At 34.5% G+C, this 13,828-nt stretch overlaps 1 protein-coding gene across 6 annotated transcripts in view; it reads right to left on the bottom strand.

The window, feature by feature from the left end:
• The window catches only part of MYEF2 (myelin expression factor 2), a 72,235-nt gene that overhangs the window by 38,554 nt on the left and 19,853 nt on the right, over window positions 1-13,828 (bottom strand). For 3 of the 6 annotated variants that reach the window (XR_007133099.1, XR_007133100.1, XM_047766434.1), the window contains exons 10-16: window positions 13,053-13,154; window positions 11,241-11,291; window positions 10,870-10,938; window positions 10,473-10,571; window positions 10,097-10,168; window positions 7,839-8,047; window positions 7,708-7,759 (exon numbers count right to left, since the gene is read on the bottom strand). Coding sequence is in view for 3 of the 6 variants with exons in the window: in XM_047766434.1 (XP_047622390.1) it covers window positions 7,708-7,759; window positions 7,839-8,047; window positions 10,097-10,168; window positions 10,473-10,571; window positions 10,870-10,938; window positions 11,241-11,291; window positions 13,053-13,154 (654 nt within the window). In the remaining 3 variants the exon portion in view is untranslated. Of the gene's footprint in view, window positions 1-4,941; window positions 5,053-7,707; window positions 7,760-7,838; window positions 8,048-10,096; window positions 10,169-10,472; window positions 10,572-10,869; window positions 10,939-11,240; window positions 11,292-13,052; window positions 13,155-13,828 lie in introns of all 6 variants that reach the window. The other 3 variants (XR_007133101.1, XM_047766436.1, XM_047766435.1) reach the window with 2 other exon arrangements.

The raw sequence follows: 13,828 nt of genomic DNA, 5'->3' as shown, positions 1-13,828 counted from the left end.
TGAATGAAGTGACAAATAACTTGGCTAAAAACATTAATGATTTAAAAATAGTTTATCATATAACCATTATTCTTATATTCTGAATATAATGCAATTCATATAAGTAATAAATATATACAGGTTATAATATACAAAATTGAAGTAAAAATAAATTTTAATATTAATTAAAATTTTTTACATTAAATCCTTATTTCTAAAGTGAATTTTATAGCAAAATGAGGTAAGTCAGCACAAAATGACATCAAGTCACCATGCCTAATAACAAATTTATAAATTTAAACAAAACTATTTTTAGAAAAATATTGCTGCTTTATGTCCAATTTTCTAATCTACCTTCCCTTTTATCCTTCATTTCATTCCTTCACCTCTGAAAATAGAAGCAAATGCCAAGAAATTTAATTTTCAACAGACCACAAAGGGCTCCACAAATTCTGCTTTTCAATCACTGTGCCAAAGTCATTTATTCAGTATCACAATTTGAACTCCAAACGTGAGTGTGGCACCAAGTATGTTATATAGACAGGCATGTGAGAGATACTGTAGATTTAAATAAATACAGGTTTAAAAAAAAGTGATAATAAGAGCAGAAAGAACCTCAAAGAACCTTCCAGGAGGAGGAGGAAAAACCAGACAATTGTTCTGTATACAGCTAATATTATTATTGATTCTATACGACTGCTATTTGAAGTAAATGGATTTTATCAAAATATATGGCCATAAAAACCCAGCATCCAAACCAGAAACTTCAGAGTAAAAGGGAGAGTTGTTAATTAAACACAAATAACAAATGTAAAGAGTGAAACTATCCCCAGGCAAATGGAAATGAATAATTACCCACTGAAACAGATTTAGATGTGAGCTGTGTGACTACTTACCATAATATTTTCCTCCCCTTGAATATTATAGTTGCCAGATAACTATAGGCTAACTTTAGTATGGCAACAAAATCAGAGACAGATATAATTTGTTCTATAAAGGGAGAAAACAAGGAAAAGGGGGGAAAGTCAAAGGGCTTATCAAAAACTTGCATAAGCCCTTTCCAGGTGATGCGATAAATTTTTAATCTCAATGCCTAAGATTTTTTTCCCATTTAAATTTTGATGTGAATGATTTCTACAACATCCTGGACTACTTTCTTCCTTTTGTAGATTCACCATCCCCACTTTGCCCACCCCATTACTGTGTTATTGCTGCTGCTGTTGTTTTTCTTTTTAGGGCTACACCTGTGGCATACAGAAGTTCCCAGGCTAGGGGTTGAACCAGAGCTGCAGCGCCAGCCTATGCCACAGCCTCGGCAACACCAGATTCAAACATTGTCTGCAACCTTTGCTATACCTAGCAGCAATGCCAGATCCTTACTTAGCCCACTGAGTGAGGCCAGGGATCAAATCTGCATCCTCATGGATACCAGTCCAGTTCTTAACTCACCAAGCCACAATGGGAACTCTGTGTTTTTCTTTTTAAACAAACTGGTAGTTAATCACTTACCACTCAAAACTAATTAAATGGTCCAAGTTAATAAATGCCACACTGAGCCAAAACCATAATCTGTAACCCAGGTCACGCAGTCTTTAACTATGTTCTAAAAGTTTAATTAAACAGACTAATTCCTAGAGAAGTTATAATAAAGTAGATCCAAACAATTTTTAACTAACATACAATTGGTTAAAAACAAACACACCTCTGTGCACTGTTAGCAGGAATGTAAATTAGTGTTGCCACTATAGACACAGTACGATGGAGTTCTCTTGTGGCACAGTGAGTTACGAATCCAGCATTACCATTGCTGTGGCATAGGTTCAATCCTTGGCTTGGTAATTTCCACATGCCACAGGAATGGCCAAAAAAAAAAAAAAAAAAGAGGAAGAAAGAAAACAGTATGGATATTCCTCAAGAAATTACAGTCAGAACTACCATATGATCCAGCAATTCCACTCCTGGGTATTTACTCGAAGAAAAAAAAACACTAATTAAGAAAACATATATGCAACCCTAAGTTCACCACAGCATTATTTACAATAGCCAAGATAGGGAAGCAAACTAAGTTTGTCCATCAATAGATGAATGGATAAAAAAAAGACACACACATACACACAGAAATATTACTCAGCCATAGAAAAGAATGAAATCGTGCCATTTCGTACAACATGGATGGACCTAGAGGGTATTATGCTAATAAGTCAGTCAGACAAAGACAAATACTATATAATTTCACTTATATGTGGAATAGATGAACAAACAAAACAGGAACAGAGTTGCACATACAGAGAACAAGCAGATGGTTATCAAAGCAAAGGGTAAAGGGGAGAGGAAAGAAATAGGTAAGGAAGATTAAGAGGTACAAACTTCCAACTGGAAAATAAATGAGTCATGGGTATGAAATGTATAGTGTAGAGAACAGTCAATAACTACGTAATTATCTCTGTATAGTGACTTATCATACCTAGACTTACGGTGATGATTTGAAAAGTATGGAAATATCAAATCCCTAAGTTGTGTAACAGGAACTAACATAGAACTGAAGGTTCAACTATACTTCAAAAGTGAAGAAACAAATTCATGGAAAAAGGGATGAGATTTGTAGTTACCAGAGGTGGATGGGAGTGGATGGGGTGGGGTAACTGGATGAAGGCAGTCAAAGGTACAAACTTCCATTTGTGTGAAGTAAGTAAGTACTAGGGATGTAATCTACAACATGATAAATTAATTAATACTGTTGTTTGTTATATATGGAAGTTGTTAAGAGAGTAAATCCTAAGAGCTCTCATTACAAGAAAACATTTACTTCTATTTCTTTAATTTTATATCTATGAGATGATGGATGTTCTTTGAACCTGTGATAATCATTTTATGATATCTGTAGGTTGAATTAATACGCTGTACACCTTAAATTTATAGTGTTGTATGTCACATATTTCAACGAAACTGGAAGAAAATTTTTTTTTTTAAATAAACACAAAAAATCACATTTTCTAATAAACAGAATAAAATGAACTGGATAATATATTTTTTTAAAGAACTTTAAGGATAAATACAGAGCAACTTTCAGAGTCCTCTTAATATCTTGAATGCTGCGACCTAAAAAAAAAAGCAATTTTAATTAAAGGAACATATCTTTGTAAATGGCAGTACTTTACCGCAGTTTTTGAACAGGACTGTGGAGGAGATCTTCAAGAGCTTTTAAATGTTAAAGGTTCTTCATTATCTTTATTTTACCTAAAAACTTAGGGTTTTTCTTGGCGTAAGTATCCTACCATAGGTTAATTAACAATGGCAAGGTTTACTCAAGCAAGAAATCTTCAAAACTTCAAAGGAAAATATATAATTATCTCTTGCAAAATCTCTCAATCTTTTAGGACTAGTTTCTTTTTTTTCTTCTCTTAAATTTTCTGTTTAGGAATCATCACTCAGACTCCCAAATTCCTGACCTCACAGTGATCTCAAGCCTTCTCTAGCTGACAAGGTCTCTCAGCTAAGATACTTGAACCTTCTTACAGTTGGGACACTCAGGCTTATGGAGAAAGTGGCTTATAGATAACTTGTTACATGGTTAGGCGGCTCCCTAAACCCCACTAGGTATAGAAACAGAAAATTCTACGTTTTCTAAGTTTTTTCTTAATTCCATAAAAATACAAATTGACATATTTTCTTTTCTAAAGATAAATAATTGAGAAAAAATGTAGTTTTAAAGAATTAATTAAAATCAGACTTCCCTGGCTTTTTACATGCTCTGAGGATATAAATTCAATGACTTAAATATCTAATGATCTTGGGTCATTCCAAGAAAAACAAAATAGGGCTGCTATTTCAGTAACAGTATAGGACAAGAATATACAATGAGAAATAAGTACTATAATAATAGCTCTTACACACACTAGCTATAAAAATGACTTCTACTGCAATAAAAGAAAATATTCCCTCTAATTAACCCAGTCTATTAACTAACCTTGAGGGCTATACGTTGAGAAATAACGTTAAAACTATACTCAAAAAACAGACAAAATTAAAGCATGCATAAATAAATAAATACAACATAAGTAAATATATAAATAAACATTTTCACAAATCTACTTCCAAAGTAAAGCTGTAACATAACCACGGGAGAAAAAAAGACATTCTATAATAAATTATTATTATTATATAAGAGACAAAACCCAAAGCTTTAGTGTTTCTTTATCAACAAAAGAAAATGCTTCTATTCATGAACGTTCTTCATGTATTGTTTTTACTGTTACTGCCTTATTTTCACTGTTAAGTTATTATGAAGTCCACTGGTCATGCTTGAAGCAGCATGCGCCTTAGTAAATAAAACCTACTACTAATCTCCATTTCGCAGTTAACAAACATACTGATATAGAAAACTGAACAACAGAAATCTGAAGAGCAATGTAACATTTATTATGGTTTACAGCAGGAATAATTAAGAATAGGTTTTCATTGCCCTGTGGTTGTCAAATGTTAGCCCTGCATCATACTAAGCCAGAGTACAGTTAAAATGTATAGACAATATGGAAATTTGAAAGACTATGCCTAGAACCTCATTTGCACAACCTGAACTTAATGTGGGGTCCAGCTCAGAATGGGTCAGTTATTTACACTCAGCCTTCTTAAGAATACATATTACTGAGGAATTACAGAGAGCAGAACAAAAGGAGATCTATTTTACTATACTCACTTATTTCTCATCTTATATTTGGGGATACCTAAAGATATTTCTTCCTGAATTTTAAATGCTGAGGAAATGTACTGAGTTACAGAATCCATAAAACAACATTTTCTCAGCCTCTGTCATGGTCCCATCAAGGACAGTTAACCACTACAGACATTTATTAATCAAAAAGCTTGCTGAAGGGCCATTTACTGGCAGTTATGGTCTAGGGGTGAGCATGGAGTATCACTAAACTCTTACTAAGAAAGAACCAAGAAAACATACTTACTCACCGAGGGTTCAAGGGGTTAAAAAAACAGCAAAATACTGATGTTTACTGTGAAGGAAGCCACTATGGCCTGGACCAGGTAAAAAGAGACTTCTCATTCTAAGGAAGAAAAACTCTTAAAATTTGAAAATAAATAAAGTGATGTAGCAGAAAATAGATGGTACAGTTCATACAAGCCAAGTAACTTCCATAGTTGTCAACAGATTGACACTTAATTTTATATTACCATAACTTATTTTCCTTCCCATCAATTTCCACTGGTTCAAGGTTAAAAACAGGGAATTACTTGGTATGGCATTTCTATAATATAAATACAAAACCAGAAGCTTTTGCAATTAGAATTGGGAAAACAAAAAACAAAAAATCATTATTCTCATAGACTGATCAAAAAGGGACATATGAATACAGCTAAAATAATAAAGTTGTCTACTTTATTTATTGGCCAAAATGCTATACAGATTTTCTAAATATAGATTTGGGTACTCATTTTTTCCTTTTAAAAGAATTGTTTTTAAGCTGTTAATGTCCTTCTGGCAAAACAATGCCAGAAGCAAGTATAGAAGACCACCAAAAGACCTCAAATTTGCTGCAAGCCTTGCTCAAATCTGAGGAAATCTGCTCAAAGGGAAATCTGCCTACATATTATAAGGAACAGTCAACTCAACATTGGTCACATTTTCATTAATGTCATTTGTTTGACCCACTTTGTTTTTTATCTTATTTCATCTCTAGTTTTTAAAATAAAGTAGTATCTCACTTGGGTTGTTTTTTTTTTTTTTTCACTGAAACTACAATAGCAGGGATTATCTATACTTGCTGCCACTGCTCCTCATTTGATGTATTTCACTAAGGCCCTAATATGTTCATTCCCCTGTAGTCTATGGGATTCATGGCCAGATTCTGCTTACTCATTCTGGTTCTGACTCTTACAAAGACATCTCCCAGCACCTGAAAATAACTTGAGAAAATTCTGCTTTCTCTTAGTGATGACTATTTACCAGCTGACTTGTTTTCAACAACTTTTTTTTCTGGCTGCACCTTTGGCATGTGGGAGTTCCAAGGACAGGGAATGAACTTGAGCCAGAGTAGGGACCTGAGCCACTGCAATGATTTAACACCAGATCCTTAACCTGCTATACCACAAGAGAACTCCAACAACTTTTTTATCAAGACAAAAATTATGTTTTTCTTCTTTGAATAAAATATAAATAAAAAGATGACCAAAAGGAGCCACAGAACATCATCACAGACAGATTCATACTGTATGTTCTTTGAGGACAGGGGTAATATCTTACTCTGTCCCCCTTTCTAATCTTAATGACAAGCAGACTGCCAAAAAAATAGTATGTGTAGATTTAATTAATGTATAAATACCCAAACAAATGAATGAAACATCTTTGCAAAATGTTTTAACTTCCTCATAAACATTTAATAAACTCCTAATCTATGTACCAAGGCAACAAAAGGTGCTAGAATAAAAAGACGACAGTTCTTGCCCTCAAGAACCTCCATCTGGGAGGGAAGAAAACATGGAAACAGATCATTACAATAAAGTTAGGTACAAAGTACTCTTAGAACACAGCAGATAAGAATATCTAGAGGAATCACTCTGATCACAAGTGATCACTATCATGTGATAGTGGCTATAAAGGCTGCTTCTGCAGGAGAACACTAATCCTTCATGACCTTCAAAAATCAAAGATATATTCCAAATATTCTTAACTTTCCATTAACTCTCAAAGGATGAATGTACCACTTTAGTCATTTTTCTTCATTTTATCCAACCTATACAGCTTACTATCATCATTATAGAATCTGACTTACCATGCAACATCAGAAAAATATTAGCAGGAAATCTTGTTACTTTGTTCTATTCACACTAATTCTCTCATCATCATTTTAAAAAGGCTCTCTTTTAAAAGTAATAAAACAGAGTTCCTGTCGTGGTGCAGCGGAAACGAATCCAACTAGGAACCAGGAGGTTGCTGGTTCGATCTCTGGCCTCGCTCAGTGGGTTAAGAATCTGGCATTGCGGTGGCTGTGGCGTAGGCCAGCAGCTACAGCTCAAATTAGACCCCTGGCCTGGGAACCTCCATATGCTGTGAGTGCAGCCCTAAAAAGGACAAAAGACAAAAAAATAAAAATAAAAAATAAAAATAAAGTAATAAACCATCTAATTGTCTATAAATCTAATGAACATACTAAGGTTGTATAGCTGGTGCTATTATTGCCAAGAACAACGTATAAAAGAAACAGAAGGGCCATCAAAATATACCTATCTAAGGCATACCAGACACTGGATTCAATGCTGTCAGCTAAGTTTACTGTGTTGTACAGGTAAGAGTGTGCAGAATAGGCCTCATCTATTAGGACCTTATTGGTTAGATACAGCATTTCACTGAGTCATGCTGACAATGCACTGCACTGCATGATAAAGAAATAAATATACCCACAGGGGAAAAAAAAAAACTTTAAATGTAAGCCATGATGATATATTAACCATTTAGAGATCAGACACATAAGCTCTTTCTTCATCCACAGGACACAATGACAAGACTCAACTCTAGATTTTCCTATTTAGTAGTAATTTACAAAGCTGTACATCAGAGGATAGCAAAATAATTCATTTATTTGAAGTGGAATTAAACCTGTCTTACTACCCAGGAGTAAGCATCTGGACAGGTTAAGGTCTAAACAGTGTTTAAAAGCTAAAAATCAATTTTTGATTCATAATCAAAATCAACATATCTACAGTCATTGGTATACTTACCACACTGACTGAATTTTTCTTTTAGTTTCTGCCAAGTCAAGTCAAAAGGCAGCTAGAATGAAAAAAGGTATTAGTACCAGATACAGAAGGAAAAAAATAATTTTAAGTATCCTTTACATTTAGTTGCTTACATTTCTGACAAATATCTGGTTGCCTTTGGAGCCTATTCTTTCTCTCATTCCGCTTCCCATTGGACCCGATAAAAATCCTCGATCCATATCGATGCTCCTTTCCAGTATAGCTCCTATACCTGGTCCCATTCTATCAAAGCTGGAACTCATCCGATCCAGTCCCATCCCCATTCCTCCAGTCACACTGTTCATGCCACCCATTCCACCACCTGGATTTTCAAAAAGGGAAGGGAGGATTTGGGAATTCGGTGGGTTTATTTTAAAAACAGACGGAAATGGAGAAGGCAGAGGAAGGAGAAAAAGAGGAAGGAGAAAATCATTTTTGAGAAAGAAAGGGAGAAAAAATTCATTTATGAAATTAGACAATATAAAAACATAAAATTATTTCCATAAACATAATATAACAATCTTCCAAAAAACATATTTTAATTTGGTATACACTCAGCTGAACATTAATGGCTAACTGACTCTGTTAATTCTAGCCACTACATAACTACATTATATATAGAGATTTCTATAAAATTATATTCTAATCATAAATATACCATGTAAGTTATGTAAATTTTCTACCAATTAACTTTATCCATTAATGTTATAGTAGTTTTTATCCTCATTTTTACTTTTTAATAATATAAAGCTTAGTAATTGTTAGAACAAGATATATGGGGTAAATTCAAATAATTAAAACTCCAACACGTCAACTGCTGCTCTCATCATACTCTCCTACATAATATTCTTTTCCTAGCTTAACCTTCACCTCAGTATCTTCTATTTCACATACAATTTCTCCTTCCTTATCAATTCAATTTTCAATAAACACAGAAAAACCTAACTCTTAGTCTCTCTATTATAGGGAACTTGTGGAAATAACAAAAAATGGAATCACATCCCTTAAGCCAGAGCCTGAGAATCTAGTTTGCAGTTCATACCAAACATGATTCTTGTTCGGTGCATCTTCTTTATTCCAGCCCTACTCTTTCTCAGATGTATCCTTTTCTCTTGTCCTTAATATTCCCATTCTAAAGATTAATATCACCCTCAAAGTGCCTTTCTGTGAATAACAAATATAAAGTCAGGGAAACAGAAGTATAAACACTGAGGTGAAAAAGGAAGGTAGCGAAGTTACAATTAACAGGAAAATGGCCAAGGCTGAAAAGACGATGAAAAAAAGGAATAAAATGAAAAGCAAGGTACAATGGTAGTTAGTATCTTCAGCTGTTAAGATTTTTTTTAATTCACTCTGACAACATTCAAGCAGACTGTGCTTTTTTTTTTTTTTTTTGTCTTTTTGCCATTTCTTGGGCCGCTCCCGCAGCATATGGAGGTTCCCAGGCTAGGGGTCGAATCGGGGCTGTAGCTGCCGGCCTACGCCACAGCCAAAGCAACGCGGGATCCGAGCCGTGTCTGTGACCTACACCACAGCTCACGGCAACGCCGGATCGTTAACCCACTGAGCAAGGGCAGGGATCGAACCCGCAACCTCATGGTTCCTAGTCGGATTCGTTAACCACTGCGCCACAACAGGAACTCCTAGACTGTGTTTCTTATTTGCGAGATTTCAATCAATTAAAGGAAGTCAATAAAGTATGGAAAGCTCACAGACATGGTTCAGTAAGCAAGAGAGAACAAAAACTAAGCCAGGTATTAAGGTTTATTTAATATAAGGCCTAAAATGTGGTAGTGGAAACAGATGGAAGAAACTTGACATTCCCAAGTGTTGTAAAACAGTACCCTTTCTACCACAGGAAAGGTTTAAGAGAAGAGGAAATAAGCATCTCTTTCAACCTTGCCCTCAACCTTATGCGGTCTACAGAAGTGTTGGATTTGAGGCAATTCACTTGTCTATCAAAAGACACAAGATATTCACAGATGAAATAAGCTAGTCACCAAGAGCAGTTATAGAAAATAAGCAAGGAAACATAGTTGGGGCCAAGGTTACTAAAGTTGTTCCTAACATATGGTCAGAGAAATCCCCAGCTTCTTTTGTTAGGGGAAAAAAAAAAAAAAAAACTCTTGAACTGAGTGACATTTAACATATACTCTGGTGTTTAGAAATGTTAAAGAAAATTCGAAGTTAGTTTAGAAATTTCGAACAGCAATAAAACAGAAAAGCTCAATAACTATCAGTTTCTCTAAATAATGACAACATATATTAACATATAAGAACAAAGTATTACTATGCTACAACAACTACTCTTGCAAAGTTTAGTGCAAGCACTCAAATATTACTGTAAAATTCTAGTAAAATTTAAACCTACTTATTCCAGATCCTACTGGACCCATGTTAGAAGCTCCTATTCTTCCTGCAAACCCTCCAATCATTGCACTGCCTAAACAAGGATGGAAAGATAATATACTAATTAATTTAAATAATCATACTTTAAAATCCCTAACGTACTATGCTCTTAGAAGATGTATAATAACTAAAAAGTATAGAGTCTTCTAGAAATAGCATTCAAATACATGATATACTGAAAAAGAAAGTTAGTATATTAAAACCTCTAAGGTATTTTTTTTCAAGTAATAAATTACATGAAACATAACCTTCCAATTTTTCACTTAAGGAAAGAGAGAAACAAATTTGGAAAAATATAACCTGCAAAAAGAAAAGGAGAAGCAAACAGCTAGCCCTACCAATTCTACCAAAGGAATCTCCAAAGCCTCGATTTATTCCAATATCACCACGTCCAAAATCTCTCTCCATGCTACTGGTCATCGCACCACGATATAGCTCTGAAAAGATTATGCAACAAATTAACCTCTTTTCAAGTATTATCAGTACACAGTAATCCATTTAGGTACTTATTGAAACTATAAAGACAGCAAAAGTCACAAATACAAAAAGTCCATGATTTATCCAGCCTACCTCATTTGCCACATATATCCCAATCCCACCATGTCTGTCCCTATGCCCTAGTGCCCATGTCTCCTGAAAACATCTATAGTACCCATTCCAAGTAAAGGGAGGAAATTTTTAATAATGGGGAAAACAAAATATAACATACACATCCCACTACATACATTTACCTACCTCCCATTCGGCCCACTCCTCCAAATCCTCCCATGCTATTCATTGCTTCCAGACCACCAAACCCAATTCCTATGGAATAAAAATTAATTTCGAGAATCAACTATCAGTTGTATAGCTGAAAGGTACATTTTATAAATATTAAATCTCACCAGTAAGCTCTTCATCCACCCTACCTTGTACAGCTGCTTCTTAACATATCACCTTCCATATCCCTTAAGTATGTACCAGGCTCAATTTCTGCTAGCAGCCTAATTTAGGACATGAGCCAACAATAAACCATGACTTCTGTTTTCCTTGAAATTCTCAACACTGTAGTTTCTAATTTACTAAACTAGTGATAGGTATATTTTAAAAAATGTGTATATACATACCTCCTCCAATCCTATTCATTCCTCCAAAACCTGGACCATCCACTCCCATACCTTAAATAAAATACATAGCATGTACTTTCAGTAAGTCTTATTTTAATGACTAAATAATAACATAATGCAATAGCAAAATAAATACCACTGGTTGCCAGAATACTAGAGAAGCAGCAGGGCACAGGTGGGATGGTTTAAAGTGTTATGCCATGTCAGCTATTTAATAATGAGTCTTCCAAAAGGCCTCTTTGAATATTCATTAGCCAAGAAAACAAAATTCACTGGTCATACTCACATTCAGGTACAGAATACCTAGTACTAGGTTAATCTTTTTTTTTCCCCCAGCTCAGACACACAAATACCATTATATACATTTAGAGATTAGGTCAGAAAGTAAGAACTTCTTTAAACATGGGAGCTAAGGGAGCAGTAAAAAATAAAGAATAAAAATAGTGTGTTTAGGAAGGTAGAGGACCTAAGAATAAGGGAGGAAATTTCCATGTGTTTAGATCAAAATGATAATTATAACTACTCTCACGATATAAAGTGTAGATTTAGTAGCTTAACAAAAATAGAAACAAACTTAGCATTTATTGGTCCTTCAGTTAAAACAGCAATTCTCAAAATATGGTCTGGGGACTTTTGAGGGTTCAGTACATCAAATCTATTTCATTATTCAAATAATACTAAGATAGTGACTATTTTATTACCATTTTCTCATGAGTATAAGGTGAAATTTTCCAGGAACCACATGATATATGATACTGTAACAAACTGAATGCAGAAGTAGATATGAACACATGACTGTCTTGCATTAAGTCAAACATTAGAAATGTACAAAAAAGGAGTTCCCGTCGTGGCGCAGTGGTTAACGAATCCGACTAGGAACCATGAGGTTGAGGGTTCGGTCCCTGCCCTTGCTCAGTGAGTTAACAATCCAGCGTTGCCGTGAGCTGTGGTGTAGGTTGCAGACGCAGCTCAGATCCCGCGTTGCTGTGGCTCTGGCGTAGGCCGGTGGCTACAGCTCCGATTCAACCCCTAGCCTGGGAACCTCCATATGCCGAGGGAGCAGCCCAAGAAATAGCAACAACAACAACAACAACAACAAAAAAGACAAAAAAAAAGAAATGTACAAAAAAGGTTAATCAATACCACTCTTCTCACTAACTTTTTGTGTTGGAAATTGCAATTTATTTTCTTAAAATTATATTTATGTTAACGCACAATGTGTTTATTATTATTTTAAATAAATACGTAATTTTTTAAAATTCTAAGTTTTAATTTCTAATACTGACAAATAACCACATAAACAGAAGTTGGGGTCCTCAACAAATTTTAAGAGTATAAAAGGGTTCTGAAACCAAAAAGTTTAAAAATTAATCTTCAGAGATAAACTGTAGGTTAGTCTGGGTGAAGAGCCAAACAGCTATCCAAAAAGTTACCTTACTAACTAGATATTAAAATTTAAATTGCTTATGATATGGTAGCATTTCAGCCATTCTATAAATACTGTGTATTCATAATGCACAAGGCTTGTACTATGCTGAATATTCTCCTTCTACTTTAAAGACATTTCAAAATCCAAAGTGCTAAAAGTCTAGCTGGCTGGCCTCAGAGGAACCCTCCTCGCCTTTGCTCCATCTCTTTCATAAATGTTCTCTGCTCTCAAGGTTTTATTCCTATTTCAGAATAAAGTGACACTTTAAATATTCAACTGTAAAACAGAGTCCTTTAAACATTATTATAATCCAGTAAATATAAGCTTTATAATCTAGCAAATGTATCATTTAAAAAAAAATAATGAAATAAGAATATTCTTACCACTTGGGCCTAGGTTTCCCATTACACCACCTATGTTCAACTGGCTGGCACTAATAGGCTGTCCACCTGGACCAAGTCCCATTCCAATACCTCCAAGACCACCTAAAACACACATAAGAATAGTATTACCAACCCATATATGATCAACTAAGTGGCACTAAATTTTTTAAAGCTGTATGTCAGTAGAAGTAGTTCCAAAATTTTGCAAATTTATAAATAAGAGTATCAGTTCAGTATTATTTTTACTTCTTCTCTTAAAATTAATTATATTTAAAATAAACTATAAGCAGATAATTTGATGACCCTAAAGACCCTAAAGACAATGGGAACTGTTTTATTCTACTGAATCTGAGTTTGATTTTAAAGTTCTTGCTAGTCAATGTAGCAATTAATAAGTGGTAAGGACTGAGGAAATCAAACTCTCTCTCTATATATATGTATGTATTTTTTTTTAAGATAGAGTACAGAAGTATGTTGTATCAAATTGGAAAGATCAGTGTGAACTGGTAAAAGAAGTATCTTTTTTCAGCTCTGTCCCTAAAAATGGTTCAACTGAAAGCCAACAGCGCACGTGATTACCGACAATGTTTATGTTTACACCTAACACTCATACTTTCATCTGGCATCATTTTTCAATACAAGGAACCAGGATTCCTTGAAAGTAGGCCAATATCATGTCTTGGATCAAGAAAAATCTTCACAGATCTGGGAAATCCTGTTTTTATCAGAAAGTAAGAATATCATAGGCATAGGAAATGAGGAGGCTCCCATTTGCC

This window comes from Phacochoerus africanus, chromosome 2 (assembly GCF_016906955.1).
Source record: "Phacochoerus africanus isolate WHEZ1 chromosome 2, ROS_Pafr_v1, whole genome shotgun sequence".
Taxonomy (NCBI): Eukaryota; Metazoa; Chordata; class Mammalia; order Artiodactyla; family Suidae; genus Phacochoerus; species Phacochoerus africanus.
The sequence above is the reverse complement of the archived record's forward strand: the minus strand, read 5'-3'. Positions and strand labels throughout refer to the sequence as shown.